General features: G+C 36.0%; 3 protein-coding genes across 3 annotated transcripts in view; 2 read left to right on the top strand and 1 right to left on the bottom strand.

The window, feature by feature from the left end:
• Positions 1-463: 463 nt before the first annotated feature.
• On the bottom strand, positions 464-12,426 carry LOC136028116 (Krueppel-like factor 10). Its single transcript, XM_065705757.1, has 4 exons — positions 12,269-12,426; positions 5,443-5,604; positions 2,859-3,294; positions 464-1,748 (listed from the first exon to the last, which is right to left on the bottom strand). The coding sequence occupies exons 1-4, from the start codon at positions 12,359-12,361 to the stop codon at positions 1,519-1,521; spliced, it is 921 nt and encodes a 306-aa protein (XP_065561829.1). The 5' UTR covers positions 12,362-12,426; the 3' UTR covers positions 464-1,518.
• Positions 12,427-12,576: 150 nt separating this feature from the next.
• LOC136028114 (glycoprotein-N-acetylgalactosamine 3-beta-galactosyltransferase 1-like) overlaps positions 12,577-19,616 on the top strand; it is a 41,370-nt gene continuing 34,330 nt past the window's right edge. The window contains exon 1 of the mRNA XM_065705755.1: positions 12,577-12,654. The gene's annotated coding sequence lies outside the window, so the exon portion shown is untranslated. The remainder of the gene's footprint in view (positions 12,655-19,616) is intronic.
• LOC136028510 (uncharacterized) lies at positions 18,490-19,206 on the top strand. The gene has a single exon (XM_065706353.1). It carries the CDS (start codon positions 18,490-18,492, stop codon positions 19,204-19,206), a length of 717 nt encoding a protein of 238 aa, XP_065562425.1.

Below are 19,616 nucleotides of genomic sequence, written 5' to 3'. Positions count from 1 at the left end.
TCGAGCCGTAAAATTTATTTCTTAGAACCGTATGATGAAAAAACTGACTACATCCTAAATTCTTCATCAAAAGTTATATTAGAAACTCAATTGAAACTTCCCTTAGCCAAGAACTGTTATCTAATTTAAGATGGTTGCACCATTATTTTAATGTTTTGTAAGAACGAGGTTCGTTAAATTTATTATTTTAGCAAAAATTTCGGCGAAAACTCCACCTTTCAAGAGTCGGGTTTTGGTTAATTTGCCTCTTTACCTCAAGAGCCATGAGTTTCATACCATTCTGAGAATTGTTGGCAAATTAGTGGTGCTTCTACTTGTCAGCCTTTTTATATGCAACCACCATGACAGCCTCCATGCAGCAGTAGCAGCACTGCATAACCGTATTGCCTTACCTGGCTGGTCACCCCAGTTAGTTTTATTCCGCTATAGTTCTAGTAGCTAATCTATACTTCTACAACATATCTTTCCGCCTTCAGATATTTATTTCTTTTCATCAGTAATCTTTAATAAAAATTGCTAAATAAATAATGTAAAACAAGCAAGTGCCGCTAATTTCAGAAGCAAAACAAGTGCTTAACAGTACAATGATCCTTATCACTATTCTGTTACGCGGCTTGATAGCTGTTACAACGCGAAAAACGTTAAAAACTGTTCTAACAACAGAAAGGGAACAAGTACTGGAATTTTTGTCTGTCTACAGTGGCACATGTCCTGAACTGACATATATAAGTAGTGGTATTGGTTAATAGGATGTTGATAATAGTATAAGAGAGGAGACTGATCCAGTAAAAGTTAACCATTAAAATCACTTTTGTAGAAAACAGAGGTTTGAATTTCCCCCTTCTGAAAACCGGAGAAAATGTTTCTAGAAATTAAATTTAAACCGACCATTCGCGGAAAAGAACTCATCCCCCACCCCCTGTGACCAAAGGAAGTTAGATAACAAGCGATTTAAGCTTCTGTATTAAATATAAATTCATTTTGGAATATGGGGAATAAATGATGTGAATAATAAACATTTTTGAGTACTTAATACTTAATCCTTAAGAGAATAATACTTAAGAGAAGTAGGTGTAGGGATAAATTATTATTCGAAGGATAGTATGTGGGAAAGGGGTGTAGTCTAAATTAAATTCTTTCATAGTGCCGTAACTAAGCCTTTTGAGTGATTTTCATATTACTGATTTAATTTTTCCTTCTACAACCCTACAAAATTTCTCTTTAAACCTGAAACAACACTAGTTTTTTCGAGTGTCCTTGAGAGTGTCGAATGTCCTTAAAAATACTTTTTTTTTTTCATGTAGACTTACTGCAAAAGTGGAACACCCTCAAGAACATAATATCTTAAGAGGCCCGACGTTTTGGAAAAATTGTTGGCGAGAAACCTGGGTTTAGTGACTAAATCCCAAGAAATACCAATTCATGGACTTGTTCTCTTTCCAGATTTAAAAGTTTGTAAAGAAAATAACGTATATATCTGTCGAAAACGTAAAGAAAAAATATAAAATTCAAAAAAATTTAGGCTTGAGCCATTGGAACAATGCGTAATAAAGAGGCACGTTTAACACGCTCTCCCAGATGACGCTTCTGATGCTTTGAAAGGTGATCACTACGCATGAAGCACCGACCGCAGATATCACAACGAAAGTTCTTTTCACCAGTGTGTGTTCGCTTATGTCGCGACAATTCATCACTTCGTGAGAACCGTCGATCACAGCCCGTCCAAACACATGCAAATGGCTTCTCTCCTAGAAAAACATATAAACTAATGAGACTTCTTAACTTCTAAATTGGTAGATGTTGTCACATTTCGAAAACAAAAGGGGCAAAAATTATTGCACACAATGTCGGTTCTTTCCAGGGAAACTTTAGTTTCATCCTCTCAATTGGGAAATATGGATAAGGAAGGAAAAATTATTATTAAACTTCACCACAGTTTTGTCATTCTTTAGTCTTCATTAGAAAGCTTAGAAGTAATTCGATGTTAAATAAGTGGAAGGAAAAGGTCTGGCTCGCTCCTTTTGTGTCTTGACGCTCCGCCACTCAGTCTGCATTGCTCAACCCTTACTTCTTCGAAAAATGCTGCTATAAGTTTTATTTGGCATTTTAATATTCTCTTGGTAAAGTCACGATACCCCAGCTGGATACTGGGTGGGAATCATCCGGAGACAGACAACTTAAGGCTTAACGCACTCCTTACACCAAAACATTCGGGTTGGTCTGTGGTGGCAAAACTTACAAGGAGGATATGAATGAGCTGCACTGTTGTGACAATGATCCAGTTTGAATGCGGCCTATGCTGAATTTTATTCTAAGAGTCTACCTTACAAATGTATAATAAAAATGTCCCTTCATTTATTTCCTTTTTCTTATACCTGCAAAACTTAAGTTTACTTTCTGAAAATATAGCAATAAATCGCACATACACATGCGGAAGGAGTCAAACGCTGCCCCCTGAAAAGTGAAGCTGACACGAATAAGTCATGAACCTTTCGCGAATTTCTTCTTCAAAGGTGTACCTGCTCTTAATATTCGAGCTACCAAAAAAAAATCAAAGACGAGTTACTAAGTAAACACATAAATAAGGAACAAATAAATCACAGAAAGAAAGGAGTATGGGGAGGGAGTCATATCTGCGCGATGCTAAAGTTTTCAAGCCAACCATCAATTTTGTGCGAAATAGCATCTAAAGTTGGAAAAATGTAATCCTCTCTCATTGTGAAATATTAAGTCACCTTCCACAAAGAATACTTTCTACCTCTTCATATTTAAATCTTAATGTTGGTTTTCTAATCGCAATTCCATATTTTTCTAGTTCTAAAGCAATGAAATATACAAATTTATTGTGAATGGCTTACCTGTATGCGTCCTCACATGTGCCTTAAGATGAGATGATTTACAATAGTCTTTATCACAGCCTTTATACGTGCATCGGAATAATCTTGCTTTCTCTGGCTTCCTAATCGAAAGACCTACTCCTTCAGGGGAGGGTGGATAATTCATATGCAATAAAACGACGGCACCTTGAGTCAATATTGCACCTTGGAGCACTGTTGCTTGAGGTTTAGGTGCTATTAGTCTGACATTATTTTCCACGCTAGAAACACACTGATAAACAACTGGGGAGGGATTTAAGACCTGCGTAGATATCGTCGTAGGAGACGCATCAAGGGATGGCTCTGGTGTAGAACTTGCCTCGGGGCTCCTTGGAGGAGTTTCTTGTGCCACGTTAGCTAATTCTGTTCGACCATCCTTATGAGCGACCATTATCACTGGGACACGGACAGACACTGCCTAAAATAAATTCACCCTATAAATTATTTTTATTTTCATGAACCGAATTTTTCCTATTTCTGACAATATTTAATAGTCAAACAACAATATACTCTAGTAATATGATATGATTTAATTAGCCATTATGCTTTTGTCTACTTTGCTTTTTTACTAATGAAATTCAGGACATTACATAAGACCAGGAAAATAACATACAAAGTAATAGCCATGATGAATACGGATTTTGTGATTAAGCATCATTTTATTAAGGATGAAAATTAGCTGATGACGTCGAAATCAGTTTCTACAAACTTGCTTGTACAAAACATTGCCTGTATTTATTAGCACAGCTGAGAAAACTACAATACAAAAGTCATTATAAAACATATTCTATCAATATTCTTAAAGAAGAAAAAAATGTTTTTTACAGTATGAAAAATAAAAACATAGTTCGAAGTATAACTTTTTTCGTTAAAGCGTAAATGATGTTCTGGTCTGTTCATAGGGGGCGCTTGCCCCACTCCTGTTCGTGGTAGTTTCTGTTCTTTTTACAGTTTGACTTGATTACTTATTGTAATTTCTGTTTTGGGTTTCAGATACTTATTGGTAACGATTTATGTAAATTATGTGCTTGAATTATTGTTTAGCTTTATTTCTGTTCCCCTTTCGTTCAATGTTCTTTTGTGGAAGGTTTTTTTTAATTAAATACAGGGAAATGGCCAAGACTTTAAAGTAAAATATCTAGATGGCTATAAGGCTAGTAATTTGCACGTAAAAAAATTAGTCAATTAAGTAATCTGTTAGTGTCTGTTAAAATGTAATAGAAACAACTTCAAAGTATAAAGACGCATAAAAAAAAAAAAAAAAAAAAACTAATGAGAAACATTGCCATTTGAAGCTGATTCAGGGATGGTACCTATTATTTCGGTTTATCTTATTAATAAACTTCATGGCGAAAATAGATTTATCTAAACTCGAAAAAAGAGCACAAAGACACTCAAAAATGACTAAAAAAAAATTTTATAAAAACGCAATTTCCATAAACCTTAATACTGATAAAACGTGATTCTAATAACTTGTACATTCTTGGTGTCGTTTCGATCCTGTTCTCACCAAGTCACCCTTTTGCCAAAGCAACACTGCTTCACTCCGTTATGATATATGAATAACTCATGCTATTAGAACCACAAAAACAATCAGATAGAGCAGTGGCTCTCAAACTGTGATACGCGTGCCCCTTGGGGGTACGCAAAATTTTTAGGGGGTACGCGGCCGGCCAACACAAAAATAAAATACCTCTTTAACTCTAGGACTGACAATTTTATTTATATTTTAGCTTTAGTACACTTAGTATCGGTAACTGAGAAGGGGTACCTAAAATGTTTCGTGTGTAAAAAGGGGTATAGTGTCTAAATAAGTTTTAGAGCCACTGAGATAGAGGATCATTACAAAGAGCCACGTTGCAAATGATATTGTTTGAACGATAAAGAATATCCTAACCCTACAGATGTTTATAAGATATTAACGCAACGGCAACTTCGCCACTGTGGATGTACCGCCGTTTTCAATAAATATTAAGCTCTGCATGGACAATAAAATTCGCGCTTCGGGAGAATCTCAGAATCTACGCAGTGACACTGGCTGAAATTAGGTTAGGAAGAGATAAGAAAAATGGCCTATGATCTTTGAAATTTTTGTGGAAGATAGTCAAAGTGAGAACTTCAAACTGGGTGGGTTGGAGTATCCACCTGTATATCGGCTCCGTATACTTTAATGTTGCAGTGTTCTTCGACGTGTTCACAGATGAGGAGGTAGATTGTCAAAAGCATGCTTTTGGCCACTAGTTTGGGGATAAAGTCGAAAGCATGCTTTTGGCCACTAGTTTGGGGATAAAGTCGAAAGCCAGTCGTCCCAAAATAACATCACAAGAGGTTATAAGAAGAAATATAAAGGGAATCACAACTTCTTGGGAGGGAGTAGAGGGTGAATATTAGAATAGACTAGGTTGGAGGAGGAGCTTGCACATTTGTGTTGGCCTTAGGTGGCTTGGTGCTGCAATGAATTGTTTTGCAAATCTTATTTCATCAAATGTTTGTTAAGCTGCCAAAAGAGAAAGACGCTTCAATTAAATAAAAATTTTGTTTTTCGATCTTTGATCTTTGATCTTACCTGTAAATTGTGTTGTAAATTGGAACTTGTTTTCCCATCATTGCTTTCTTCGGAATCCGAATGGGACGGCGATAAAGGTGGAGATTGGATTTCCATGTCAGATCCAAGATCTGTCATAGCCAGCAATGCACGAATTGTATCAAAATTTTCAGATTTAGAAGTCTAAAATAAAAGCGTAATAATGCTTTATTTACTCACTTTAGGTGCATTGCAAAAAACATAAAAAAAAGGCACAACAAGATTAGGATAAAATCAACATAAGCTTATACTCGAATTATAAAATTGCAGCTTAACAATTCTGAATTAAAAAAAAAAACTGATGGAAACTTCTGTTATGCTGATCGAATTTACAATACGAAATCGCACGGTTAAACATCTAAAAGCGTTTTATATCAGTAGCACAAACTTGTATAATAATTAAGGCGCATTGCCGTGTTGCAAAATTCGACAGATTTAGAACTATTACCAGAGACATAACCTATAATTCGGATAATAAATCTATGATTTATACCATCAAAGGTGTATCAACGATTTTTGGTCGGGGGGAGGGTAGTTCAGAAAGAAAACTACAAAATTAAATTTGAGTACTTAGGATTTATAGCGACCATACCAAAGAAGAGAAGTTAGGTTAAACCTAATAAAATATACCAAAATATGGTGAAAAGATAATACTTTAATTACAATTTTTTTATCGCGGCTAAAAAATAATTCAAGACACGTATTGATAAGGGTTTACGTCGGTTTTGGACCCTCTCCTAAAGAGAATTCTTGAGATTTGCGCCCCATACTCCCCAACACATCCTGAAAGAAAATTAACCTCAGCAACAAGTTAAGTAAATTACGTACAGCTAGTAGCACTAGCAAAAGCTTTACTAAAACGAGCCTAGAATTAATTTAAAATTTTCATAGAATGGGTCTCGATTCAAGCCACGTACCTAAAAAGCCACGTACTAAACAAGTGCAAAAATACTTTGAAATTTATCCACAAGTTGATCACGCGGATAGCATTCCATGATCATTAAAACATCATGCATTTTCTGCGTGGACATGACAAAAAAAAATATTTATAACCGAGATGCCATTCCTGTTTGATTTATGAAGTTTGGACTTAGTTCAGTTCTTCGGCTAAAACCGCATGGACAGTGGGGGTTTTTCAACTTAATTAGCACCTAATTAATAAAGTTTAACAATTGTTTGGATCCAGTGATGTAATTTCTACTACAACCAGAGAAATAGTAGAAATAATAGGCAATCATGCATAAGGGAGAAAGATTAAGACATGCGGTTAAAGAAATTGATAAGATTGAACTCTATTCGTCGACTGAGCATGTTTTGCTTTGATTTCATCAGAAAATGATACGTACATTTGAGCTTGAAAGCCAAACCTTGGTTGCAACCTTACTTTTTAGCAATTTGCGTTATTTGTAAACAGGCTTACGCTCTTAATTCTTATTCAATGATGGCGGAACCTCTCGACAAAATATAATCTCCTGTTTTGAGTGTTGGGACACAGGCAGTTTAATATAATGTTATAACTAAAACTGTCTGAACTGAAGCAGTGTTACCTAGAGTTTGTGCTGTAGGTCAAGGCCATTTTTTCTAATTTCGACCAAGGAAATACTAGTTCAGAATTCAAAATGTCATGACAGTGACCTTGATTGCAAAATGCAGAACAGGACACTTCGGTTGCAATCACTTGACATAAGGACAAGGGATGTATCGGATCTTTACGCTCAGGTCTTGAAATAAGCCTCAACGTCCTTGCACCCGAGAGACGGCCAATTAGGTCAAATTGCAGATCAACATGCAAAATGAATCAACAACAACATTTTTAGACACATAAATATAATCAGGTTTGTGATAGATAGATAGAGATTAATTTTTTTATTCGCAACAATTACATAAATAATAATGTTACACAATAAACACTGATCACATAAGTGTGATCAATTCATATACAGTCATCAAACTTCATACTAGAATTGAAGGGCCTCAGCACCAGGAAATCAGAGCTTAGGCTTCTGACATAGAGAATACAGTTACATTGAGCATGCCAACAGGCCCGGTCCACCGTAAAAATCCTAAATTTTATAATGCTTCTCTAAAATCCACTTGCTCTTCATTCTTCACACTGGTTTTGTTTAAGCCCGCTGAAACGACGTCCAGTATGTGTACCGAAATATTGTTGTTTATGAACATTTTCAAGAACCCCTACCCAAGCTGACCATGTGAATTGGCATCAGGTATTTTTTCCCACTCTTTCTTGGTTTTGTTAATTAATCCATTAAAAAAAAACACAAGTTTTTACGAGGGAAGTAAAGAGCGAAGTTGAAACTTAAAACGAACAAAAATTCTTACTTCACATATATCAATAAAAGTAATGCAAATCAATAAACAGACTATATTTCCCGATGTTTGTAGGATTATAGAAAACTAGCTCTTAACTGAAAACACAAAACAATATAGGAGTTTTGGAACGGTAAAAGTAAACCTTTTAAGGACACTTTTAACAGTATAAAAGTGAAGCATTTTTAGATAGTTGTTCTAGTTTGTTTTTGTTTCGTTTTTTTCGTTTAATTCGGCATCACTTGTGCACAATGAGCTCAGTTCAATGATTGACTGTCGTTTTGGATCTGGAAACGACATTTCAGGATTATTTTGTGGACAAGGTCCAACTAAAGGAATCTTACTAGTATTAGGACTGCAGACTCGCTTTAGAATTTGTATCACAACTTAAAATTCTCCATTTTATAGAGAAATAAGTGGATTTACAGAGTTGATATTACCGTTAATATAAGGCCCCAGGTGCTGATAGTATGATTAATGAGTTTCTTAAATATGATGGCTCTGAGGTTAGGAATAAGCTACTGAAGATTATGAACATGATTTTTGAAAAAGAGGAAGTACCCAATGATTTTAGGAAAACCTTAATTAAACCACTGTATAAGAAAGGTGACAAGAGTGAGTGTCGTAATTATCGAGGCATTAGTCTGGTCTCTGTAGGTAGCAAATTACTGAGTAACATGATACTTTTTAGACTGAGACATGCTGTAGACAAAGTTTTAAGGGAAGAACAATGCGGTTTTAGAAAAGGTAGAGGATGTGTCGACCATGTTTTCACTCTTAGGTTAATAATTGAGAAGTCCCTTCGTTGTCAAACACCTTTGGTCCTCAGTTTTATCGATTATGAGCAAGTTTTCGATTCCGTTGATAGAACAGCGTTAACAAAGGTCTTATCGTTATATGGTATACCTGAAAAATACATTAAAGTGATTTGCGCTATGTACGAGAATAATACTGCTGCGGTGGTTTTGTATTAAATCAGGAATTAAGCAGGGTTGTGTTCTATCCCCTTTATATGGATCATTTTGATGGACTTCGTCTTAAGGAGCACAGGAATGGCAATTGGAGACCATGGAATCAAATGGGGAGGAAGAACGCTCCTGCACTTAGATTATTCTGATGATTTAAGCATATTAGATGAAGTGTGAGCAAAATGAATGAATTTTTAGAGGTTTTACGAGTTCAGGGTGCTAAAATAGCCTTGAAAATTACTGTTAAGAAGACTAAGTCACTAAGGCTAGGAATAAGTGAAGATGAACAGGTGACATTAGGTAACGAAAAGATTGATCAGGTTGGGATCTTCAGTTACCTTGGTAGTATTATTAGTAAAGATGGCGGGAGCAGTGAAGATGTTAAAAGTAGAATAGCTAAGGCTCAGGGTGTTTTTTCACAGTTAAAAAAAGTTTGGAAGAATAGAAAGATAAGTCTACAAACCAAGATTAGAATATTGGAAGCTACAGTGATGACAGTGGTCAAATATGGCTCTGAAGCATGGGCACTCCAAAAAGCAGATGAAAATTTACTAGATGTTTACCAGAGAAATTGCCTACGGATTGTTCTGGGTACCCAGCTGACTGACCGTATTTCAAACAGTAGGTTGTACGAAAAGTGTGGTTCAATCCCGCTTTCTGGGGCTATAATGAAAGAAAGGTTGAGATGGCCACGTTCTACGGATGAAGGATGACAAATTACCGAAGATTGTCCTTTTTGGCCAACCGGCTGGGGCTACACGGAAAGCAGCTCGTCCTTGTCTGGGTTGGGAGGATGTCATAAATAAAGATTTAAAGGAAATGGGAACTTCCTGGGAGGGTGTAAAGAGGGAGGCTTTAAATAGATTAGGTTGGAGGAGGAGCGTGCGTAGCTGTGTTGGCCTCAGGCGGCTTGGTGCTGCAGTGAGTTATTAGTATTAGTATTAGTAGTAGTAGTAGTAAGTTTTTAAGATAATTTTAATTGTATACTGAAGATTACTGATATCACAAATCCTGTAGGATTATGAAAAGAGTTAAAGATTAGTTTGTTGTTGTGAGAGTACGTATTTACTTTTGACTCCTAAATCAGTTTTCTTGTTTTTTATAATTGGCTTTTGTGTTTTCAGTAAAGCGCTAATTTTCTGTAATACGACAAACATAGGGCAATAGAACTGGTTTATTTATTTGCATTAGTTTTACTGATATATATTAGATAGGCTGTGAACTGATAATTTGTATTCGTTTTTAAATTTCAATTTCGCTCTTTACTTCCCTGGGAGACTTGTTTTTTTTTAATTAATCTATGCTCGTTTTTAATTAAAATTTAATTTAGAAACAACACTGCTATGACCTTCTTTATTTATACGGAATAATTTCTGTTCGTTTTAGGTTTTAATGTCGGTCCTTAGTTTCAATTGAAAACTTGGCAACTTCACCTTCCAGACATCAGTTTTCCCCCAGATCCCAGTTTGCCCCCCCCCCCCCCCTCCCAGTGGAAATTTAGTTTCTCCAAAAATGTTGTGAAAACTAAGATAAGCCTACCTAATTCAAGCATCCACTGAAACAGGTCAATTTTCTTTAGTATATCTTTATCTTTTTATTACATGCGGCTAGTTTTTCAGTTTTCTCTGTCATTTTCACTTCATTTGGGAAAATTGGCTCCAAGTTTGACCCCCCCCCCCCCTCACACACACAGGATTTTGACAAAATTACGCCATTCGTTGGGGTATGGATTTAGTAATCTACTCAGAATTTCGTTGCAAACCATGAACCGGATGACCTCTATTCCCCTTTGAATCAAAATACTTGACCAAATACCTTCCTGGGAATTGCTTTTAAAAGTCAGTGCATCACATTTACAAAAACAGTGAAATTATCTGACAAAAGATCGTATAGAAGAGATAAAACCATGATTGTAAAAAAAAACACCCAAGCAGGAATCGAATGCCAGACAATAATTCAAAGTCTAACGCTGTACTAACAGAACCACGCCTTTAATAATCTAATTCGATATATTATTGTTCGTATCTTAATTGCGTAGCTTATTAAGGGGGCTTGGAAGGGGAACATACGATAGGTATTCTTTCAAACCTCCAGTTAAGGGTTTTGGATCATAATTATTACAATGATGATATCGTTTAATACTTCCAAGCTTTTCTACTTAAGAAGTGACATCAAGAAGTGTTATTCTTAGTGCTATATCCCACTTACGAAGGGTAGAATTGATAAACATCACGTAGATATGAGCAATAGCTTTCAAACGAGCCATTTAACGTCACGCTAAAAAGTTTAGGTAGACCACTAGCCCCAGCTTTTCCACTTGAGGCATGGCACTAAAAGTGTCGTTTTTAGTGCCATTTGAAACTTGCTGATGGTTAAATTTATAGGAAGGACGTAGATATGAGGGATTTATTTTATATGAGCAATTCAAAATCTGTGAAGATACCTGCGACACCAATACGTTCAGTAACAATACACCAATGCTGATACACGTGATATCAATACGTTCGATACCGAGCAGCCCTTTACCCAGGGACTATGGCGGGTCATACCATCACCAAAAGATATTTGACCTTTGGACTATGTTAAACAAAATGACTGTCTAAAAATTGTGATTGGATGACCTTGGGGGAGGGGGCTAGTTGCCCTCCAATCTTTTTGATCACTTAAAAAGGACAATAGCAAATTTATTTTCGGTTCAAATGAGCTATTATACGTCTCTATGATGTTTTGGTCACCCCTTAGCCTTGCTAGAAAAAATAAATAAATAAACAGGATTCAGATCAGTGCAACTCATGCAAAAAAAAGGTCATTTTTCTTGATGTTCAAGGAGGGGGATTGTAATTTCCCAGAAATAAGTTTTCAACTGCGCTGATTCCAATAGTAGACTTTTCATTTTGATATAACGGCATTTTGAGGGGTTTCGAACTTTTTTTTGGAAATCACCATAAATTTCTTTTCACAATGAACTTTTACTTTTAAGACGAATGGAAATAATAGTTACCATTCCTGAATCAGAAGAATTTTTAGTTGAAAGCGATAAAACTTTCAAATCATAGACGAATTTCTATCCAAGCTGGGCTTTGCGGATTCTTGAGCGTTATGACCAGCATCCCAGATCCCAAAATTTTGATGCCATAATCCCCTATGGTACTTACGTATTATAGCAACCAGGTAAGCAACTACCTCCACTTCTTCTCCCTCTAGAGGGCCCTGACCTTTGATGACACATCCCCGAGTTTCATTTTTCTAACCTAAACCCTTTCTGAGATAAGAAAGCCGAGTATCCCCTAGTTATCATCCAACAAATCATCTAAGCCTTGGGCGCACATGCAGGAATGTCAAAGGAAATGGAGACCCACCAAAAAGAACAAGCATATTATGCGGAAAAACAAATAGCCTAGGCCAAGGGAAATCTCAAAATTTTCTGCCTAGTCTACCTGCAGGATAATTAGGCTAGAGATTTTTTAAAGATTAGGCTATTTGAGAAATATACAAAAACGGCAGCCACTAACCTGATTATTCTGATTAGTGTAAATTCTCTGTTTTATCACGTTATCCGAATCGTAAAGATCCATTCCAAAAGCTTCTATTCCTAATTCTAACATAACCGTGGGTATTCAATTCCTGCAATGAAGGAGTGCCGCAACCTTCCCTCGGTTTAACAAATAAAAACTTGGGAGAGAGAATTTTTAACCAATTAGACGAGAGAGTGATCATGGCGTGAACATATCATGGGAAATGCGTGAACATTTTGTAGAAAAAATCAATAGTATTACTGGGTTATTGCGTCACTAAATGAGCTTCTGCAAAAATGTTACTAATTAGTTTTAAAATCGTAACAATGATGATAAATTAACGTTATTGATTTTAGCACATCAATTTTTTGTGTGGTCAGGAAGTAAGTACTTTAATACATAGGCCAGCCAAGACAATACTTTACTTTAGTTTTATATAATAAATATAATTTGGGCAGTATATTTGCACATTAAAGAGGGGGGAGGTGGTAAAGTAACCTTACCCCCTTCCTTATGCGCTATAATATATAGCCCAGATAATGCAAGTCCAATGCAATCTGTCGCCCGTCATTTGTCTTTGTGGCTGTGAAACCGGTTTCCCGGATCTGACATTCAACAAACTTCTCGACTGTGTACTGGCTAATACGGAAGTACACAAACAAATTTCAGTACTTGCGTGTTATAGTGACCATTTTCTGTGTCCGTTTCCTCGGCTTTTGTTTGGGGGGTTATTTTATACGGTCGGGAGGAAGGGGTACAAAAACGCATCAAAAGTATGAAATTAATATTTAGTCCCTCTTGATTGCCGAGAATATATCTGGTCTATGCAATTATTACGAAAGTAAAGAATAACATTTAACCTCAAAATGAGCAGAACTTCCCGGATAGGAGTGGAACTGCCCCTTCCTCATCATCACCTCCGCCTCATGGCCATAGAAACTTCGGAGGATGCTCATTTGACCAGAAATTGAAAGTTCTGGTCCTTTTTTATAAGTCGAAAGTGATTGGAGGCCAACCAGCCGTGTGTGGGGGGCTGGTATATTCCAGGGGAAGGGCATTTTCCGACAGATGTTTTCCGTGTGGCGGGGGTATTTTCTGGAGGATAAACGTCTAGCCCCAGTTACCAAATTCCAGTGACTGGACAATCGCCCATCATCACTCTGTTAATATCAACTAATCAAGAGTTTAGTATATTTAAGTATCTTTTTTAAGTTTGAGACTAATGCATAAATTTTCAATCTGCAAGAGGGTCATTTTATAGGCAAAATAAGCCAACAAAATATCTACTTTTTTCATATACGGAGTAGTAATTTAACCTTCAATAATTACTGCGAAATGGGTGAAGACAGTGATGCAATAGAATATGTGGAAGAAATGAATTGACGTGAGAACTCGCTCGTAGTGGTTGGTTTCACTCTACTGGGAAATTATTTCGTAGGAGGATTGAGGAGGTCATTTAGAGGTCTTTGGATGAAATTAATTTAAAAATAAAAACAGGATTGTGGATTACTTCTTGCGAAAGTAAAAAGCCAAGTTGAAACTCAAAACGAACAAAACTGATTGCTTGACCGATTACGCAAGATGTTTTTACAAAACTAGCTCAGGTAAACTGAATCTTGATATTTTCCAGTATCAATAGATTTTGGAAAACCAGCGCATTACTGAAAACACAAAACAGACCCCCCCTCCATAAAAAATAACAATTCTCAATTTCTAACCATTTGAGTCCCCTCCGAAGTTTGTGCGACCACCTCTTCTATAAAACCTTATATGCCCACAGGACTTGAGTTGCAACCCTTTTCCGGGGCTCTGGGGGGTTATGTTGACCCCAAACTTTTTTTATCTGATTGTTTGACATTTCGAACTAAATGGTTATCTCAGAATTTTGATCGAATGTATTTGGGGAAATTATACTCGAAAGATATGCGCCAATCAATTTTCTAAAATTTCTAATTCATACACCAATCTGAGATTCCTTAATGGAGAAAAGGCTTGTCCATACATCATTTGTATTAGATTGTTTTTCTCAGAAAGTGTTATTATGCAAGCATATGAAGTGTCATACAGAAACCGCCACGAATAAGCATAAGGGGAAAGTATTGACCCTCGGAAAAACAATTTTTAACTCAATTCTGCTGAATTCTGATGAACATTTTTATTTTTAGACTATAATCTTTCAGTATATTTTTTTCCTTTTTTTATCTTAGATCTCTGATTTTGCTAGGTTAAGGGCTTAGTTGAAGTGTTAGAAAGTCTTTCAAGTAAACATATGACCTAAATCCTTAATAAAAACCTGAAAAAGGTCACACATGAAAACAATCTTCAAACAAAAAAAAAAACACTTAGGAGAATATTAAATAAAGAAATTTCGTTTAGCAGAATCTTCTTCAGTGTGAAGTCTCAAATGCAGTAGCGTAGGAAGGGGTGCAGGGGGGGGGGCACCCCGGGTGGTAGCCCTGGAGGGGTGACAAATATTTGTCTAAAATGCCTTATGATTGATTAGGGCCCGCCGTGCAAAATGTAGGGTAGTATAGTAGCAATGCTACTTGGCAGTTTGCATGGCCCTAGTCAAGTTTGTTTGCAGATTTTATCTGAAAGTGCCATTGCTTCCACTATTCCCAAAGTTTTGGGAATTTCTCCTAAAACCATTCTTCTCGAAAAAAGATCGGTTCCCTAAAAATCCCCTTTAGTTCAGAGTTTTTTGCTACTTTTCAAAGTTTTTGTCTCAATTATTTACTAATCATCAAAAACCATGCATAGGTCATTGAATTACTGACCGTTCTTCTTATGCTAGTAAAAGCGAAATGTTTATAGGACTATATCATTTCATCAAAGATTCTCTTATGGCTCGTGGTAAAAAATATTTCATTTGAATTCAGTGTAATTCTGACCATCGATGCAAAGAGAGTTGTTTTTTTTTATACAGCTGAACTCTGTTTTTCTTCTGCTATTCTATTTAATTTTCAAAGATCTTAAAATATTAGAGAGTTGATTGAAAAATTATTCTAAAATGAAGGAGTGATAGGATGGTACCTATGCAGAGAGGGGGAGGGGATTTTATTATAAATTTGGAGGTTTTTCATTATCGATCTATAAATTAGATGAACATACCACAAGAGACCTTTTTTATGCTTTTCCAAAATATAACCGTCATTTTACAATTGCGTGCGTGATAGATTGAAGGGTACTTGTGTAATATACTGCCAACACTCAAGTTTACGCTATGTAAAACTTAAGAACCTACCGATTTTATCTGTCTGTATTAAGAAACAATTATCTTATGCTCTGTGGAAAACAACTGGTGGGTGACAGAACACGTTGAAAATATATAATTTGGGTCATGTATTTGCACATTAATTAGGGGGGGGGGGGGGTAGTTTAGGTCAGGTCAAGTTACCACCACCCACCCACCCCTAATGTGCAAAAATATTGTCCGAATGTGTCTCTAAAATTCTTTGAATTTTGCTTTATTTGGTATGTAATAATTTAATACTTGTCTGTTTTCGTTGAGAATCTTATATTGCAAATAACCTTTTATCTTTAAATTTATTCCCCTCCTTCTTCTCCCCTCACCATTGTTATTTTGATGCCCCCTTTCCTGTAATATTTTTGTCGGGCGTCCATACTTTATTGAGTGATTCAACTGCAGTCTAGGATCTTTTTACGGTCTAGGAAAGTTGCTATTTAGATGATTGAAATTTTACGAAGTAGATATTACAATTAGATAAAAATTAAGGTATCAGATATCAAGATATCAAATTAGGGCATTGGGAATTTTTTAAAGAACTAGCCTTATCTCCAAAACTTCTAAGTCTTGAGCAATTATTAACCCTGTAAGAAGGCTAATCCTGCGATAAGAACATCAGAATAAAAGAAAATGGGGTAAAATTGGATTTGCCATTCAAACCTTTCCTAAATATAATCTTCTTACAGTAAAAATTGCAGCCCCTCCCCTCTGCCCCTCTTAATGAGACAAAATTAAGCTATGGATTATATAAAAGTTCAGGGAATAGTTGATTAAAACGAAGAGACACCGAAACATGATTAATAAAAAATTGTATATTATAGCCGAAAGTAAAAATTCAGTTGTTATTTCCAGATTACTTTCTTGTAAAGTTTTATATTATTTCAGACTTTTTTTTTGTTTTTTTTTTTACAAACGGTTGGTCTTTATTTCTCACTCTATTACCTGATATTTGTGTTTGAGGATTGATCAAACAGTTCGATGCAATGAACTTTAAGTAACTCGACCTAACCGGACCCAAAACTCTAAAAAACAATAACTACAAAACAAAAAAGAGCTGTTTTCGTTTGTGATATTCTTTTTTTTTACCATGTGATGTATCTCTTATAAAATATCTCTTCTCCCGAGATCTATCCTAACCTCTCTCATGAGACATTAAGTGTGTACATGAGTATATTACATAATATTTCATAGTTCAGACAAAAAATGAAGCGACTTAATTGTCCGAGCGGAGCTCAGCAGAAGAAAAAGCAAAAGTCCAAAATTTTCGAGAATATGTCTCTAGCCCGCTCGATGCTAAGGTTTGTACAACCTACACAGACAATTAATATTGAAGCTTTAGACTGTAGTGAAGCATATACTGCTACTGCTACACCATCTAAATCCGAGACTGAAAGTGGGGTTGGGATTGACGAACTAACTGACATTGCTCTTAAGGATGGAGGAAAAGAAGGAAGAGAAGACGAGGGGGGAGACAAAATTAACGTAGATGCAGATTCAGGCAAAGAAAACGCAGATGATAATGATGCTTTGGCAGAAACCTTTGAAAATGAAGAAGTGTGTAGCAGTGACGTTTTGTACTCAGACATATCTGACTGGTCTTTACCTGTTCCAGATAAATTAAGAGTTGACTTAGTTAAAAGAGGGAGTGGAACGTTTCAGAATGAAAATGGGCCTTTTGTTTCACTTACTGGAAAATTCAAAGATAAAACGAAGGGTACAAAGAGACAATTTAGTCCCGATCGGTTCTACATAAACTAATCGAACGGTAAGAAGATCCGGAGAACCTGGATAACATATTCCAATAAAACCCATACCTTGTGTTGCTTTGATTGTAGACTATTTGCTAAAAACGAAAGTTTGAATAACCCGAACACATCTAAATTTGTAACTGATTTTGAAGCTTGGTAAAAACTTAATCCAAAAGTTCGGAGTCGTGAAAACTTTACAGCTAAGTCTAAATACAAATAAAATAATTGATACAACAAACCAAGCAACTGCTGGAACAGTAAAACGAAAATGGAGAGACATTTTAAAGAGACTGCTATATTCAATTTTGTTTTTAGCTTTTCAAAATCTCCCATTTCGTGGACACAGGGAAAATGTGCTATCAGAAAACAAGGGACATTTCTTAGAGCTGATTGAACTGTTATCAACGTATGAACCTGTACTCAGAGAGCATTTGACCAAACTAGAACTTTCAAGGGAAAAATTTTAAATGATATTAAAAAGGTAAAGTACTTTAGTATAATTTTTGACAGCATACCCAATGCCTCGCACATTGATCAAATGAGTGAAGTAATTGGTTACGTGCAAATTGAGAACAAGAAAGTTGAAGTAGGAATCAGTTTTCGGCTACCATCAGCTTACAGGAAAAAGAGCCTTGGACATTACACACGATACTTTAAATGAAATTGAAGAAGATGGACTGGATATAGCAATGTGCCATGGGCAGGGCTACGACAACACTCCAACAATGGCTGGAGTACATTCAGGAGTACAAGCTTGGATTCATGAGCTTGATTATAAAGCATTGTGTGTGGCCTCGTGCCAACCATTCACTAAATCTTTGCAGAATGCACTCTTTTGCTACAGTTCCTTCCTGTGTGACGTTTTTTGGTGCTTTGGAAAAGTTGTATAGTTTCTTTTTTTCTCATGCTCAAGACACCGATGGAATTTTCTCTTGGCAAATGTTGAAGTTACGGTCAAACGGCTTGCAGAAACCAGGTTGAGTGCTCACTATGAAGCTGTTATGCCATTGTTTAAATGCTTTAAGAAGATTGTCGATACCATTGAGAAACCTCGTGACTCTTCAGAAACAATCGACCCTAGAGGAGCAGCCCAGACTTTGTTGACTTCGATGTGGGATTTCTCATTTTCGTGCTTGTTTATGGAATAGTGTCCTTGAAGAAGTCAACCACACCAGAAGTACATGCAAATTGTTGAATTAAGTTTCGAAAAGTGCCTCATCAAAATGAGGAGTTTAAAGGCCTTTTTGAATGATTATAGAGATGGTCTTGTGCAAAACGCAATGAAATTTTCGAAAACTATTTGTGATGAGATCGACATTCCCCTAGCCAAACGAAGAAATATTAGAGGAAAGAAACCGATGTCCGTAGGAAAAGCTGCAGAAGAGCCTCAAAATTCGGAAGAAGAAAAACAAATTTTGATGTTTGAGCGTATTGACACGTTTCAACTAGAAATCAACACTCGTTGCCAAGGTATGGAAGAAATATCACTTCGGTTTGCTATCTTGGAGACCAGAAACTTACTAAAGAGTTCAGAAATAGAAGTGCTAAAGTTAGTGGGCTGTTTAGTTAATAAATACGAAGAAATATCTTTAGGAGACATATTAAATGAAATCCCACCTCTGAGGAGGTTCTTACAAGCGGCAAACCATCTTGAAGAAGTGGCTCTGAAATGGAGTTCTTTGAGACTACTGCAGTTTATAGTTGAATATGAGCTTCCAGACACTATTCCTAACCTAACTTTAGCACTAAGGTTTTACCTGACATTATGTGTCGCTGTTGCTTCTTGTAAGAGGAGTCTATCTAAACTTAAGCTTAATAAAAGTTATTTCAAATCTACTATGAGCCAAGGTCGCCTATCGAGCTTAGCCATGCTCTCTATTGAAAACAGTGTAGCGAAAAGAGGTTTTGATGAGGTTATGTCTAAGTTTGTAGAAAACTAAGTCAACATGGGTTTAGAAATGTAGTACATTTTCTTAATTTCGTTCAGATAAAAAAAATCATTCAGTAACCTGGATGTTTGAAGTCAAAGTAGAAAAGAACATGGATAGGCCTATAGTAAAATACGAAGCAGAGATATCCTTGTATTTCCTCTTAAAACGTTTATAATAAAGCCCCTGCCAATTTTAGCCTTACTTAGTATAAGCCACGAATTAGAATGGTGTTGTTTGATATTGTAATAATAATGTTAATATGTATAAAGATGTTATATTTTGCTTAAATTTATGTAAGTTATTTACATGAAATTGTTTACATAGCAATGTTATACAGCACGCACTTTACTTTTCCTTTCACTCCTTAATTTAAACACTTCAAATAGCTTTATTTTAATTGTATGTTTCCACCATAAACA

This window comes from Artemia franciscana, chromosome 6 (genome assembly GCF_032884065.1).
Source record: "Artemia franciscana chromosome 6, ASM3288406v1, whole genome shotgun sequence".
NCBI classification, from domain to species: domain Eukaryota; kingdom Metazoa; phylum Arthropoda; class Branchiopoda; order Anostraca; family Artemiidae; genus Artemia; species Artemia franciscana.
Note: the sequence above shows the minus strand (reverse complement) of the source record. Positions and strands in the feature narration are given on the sequence as shown.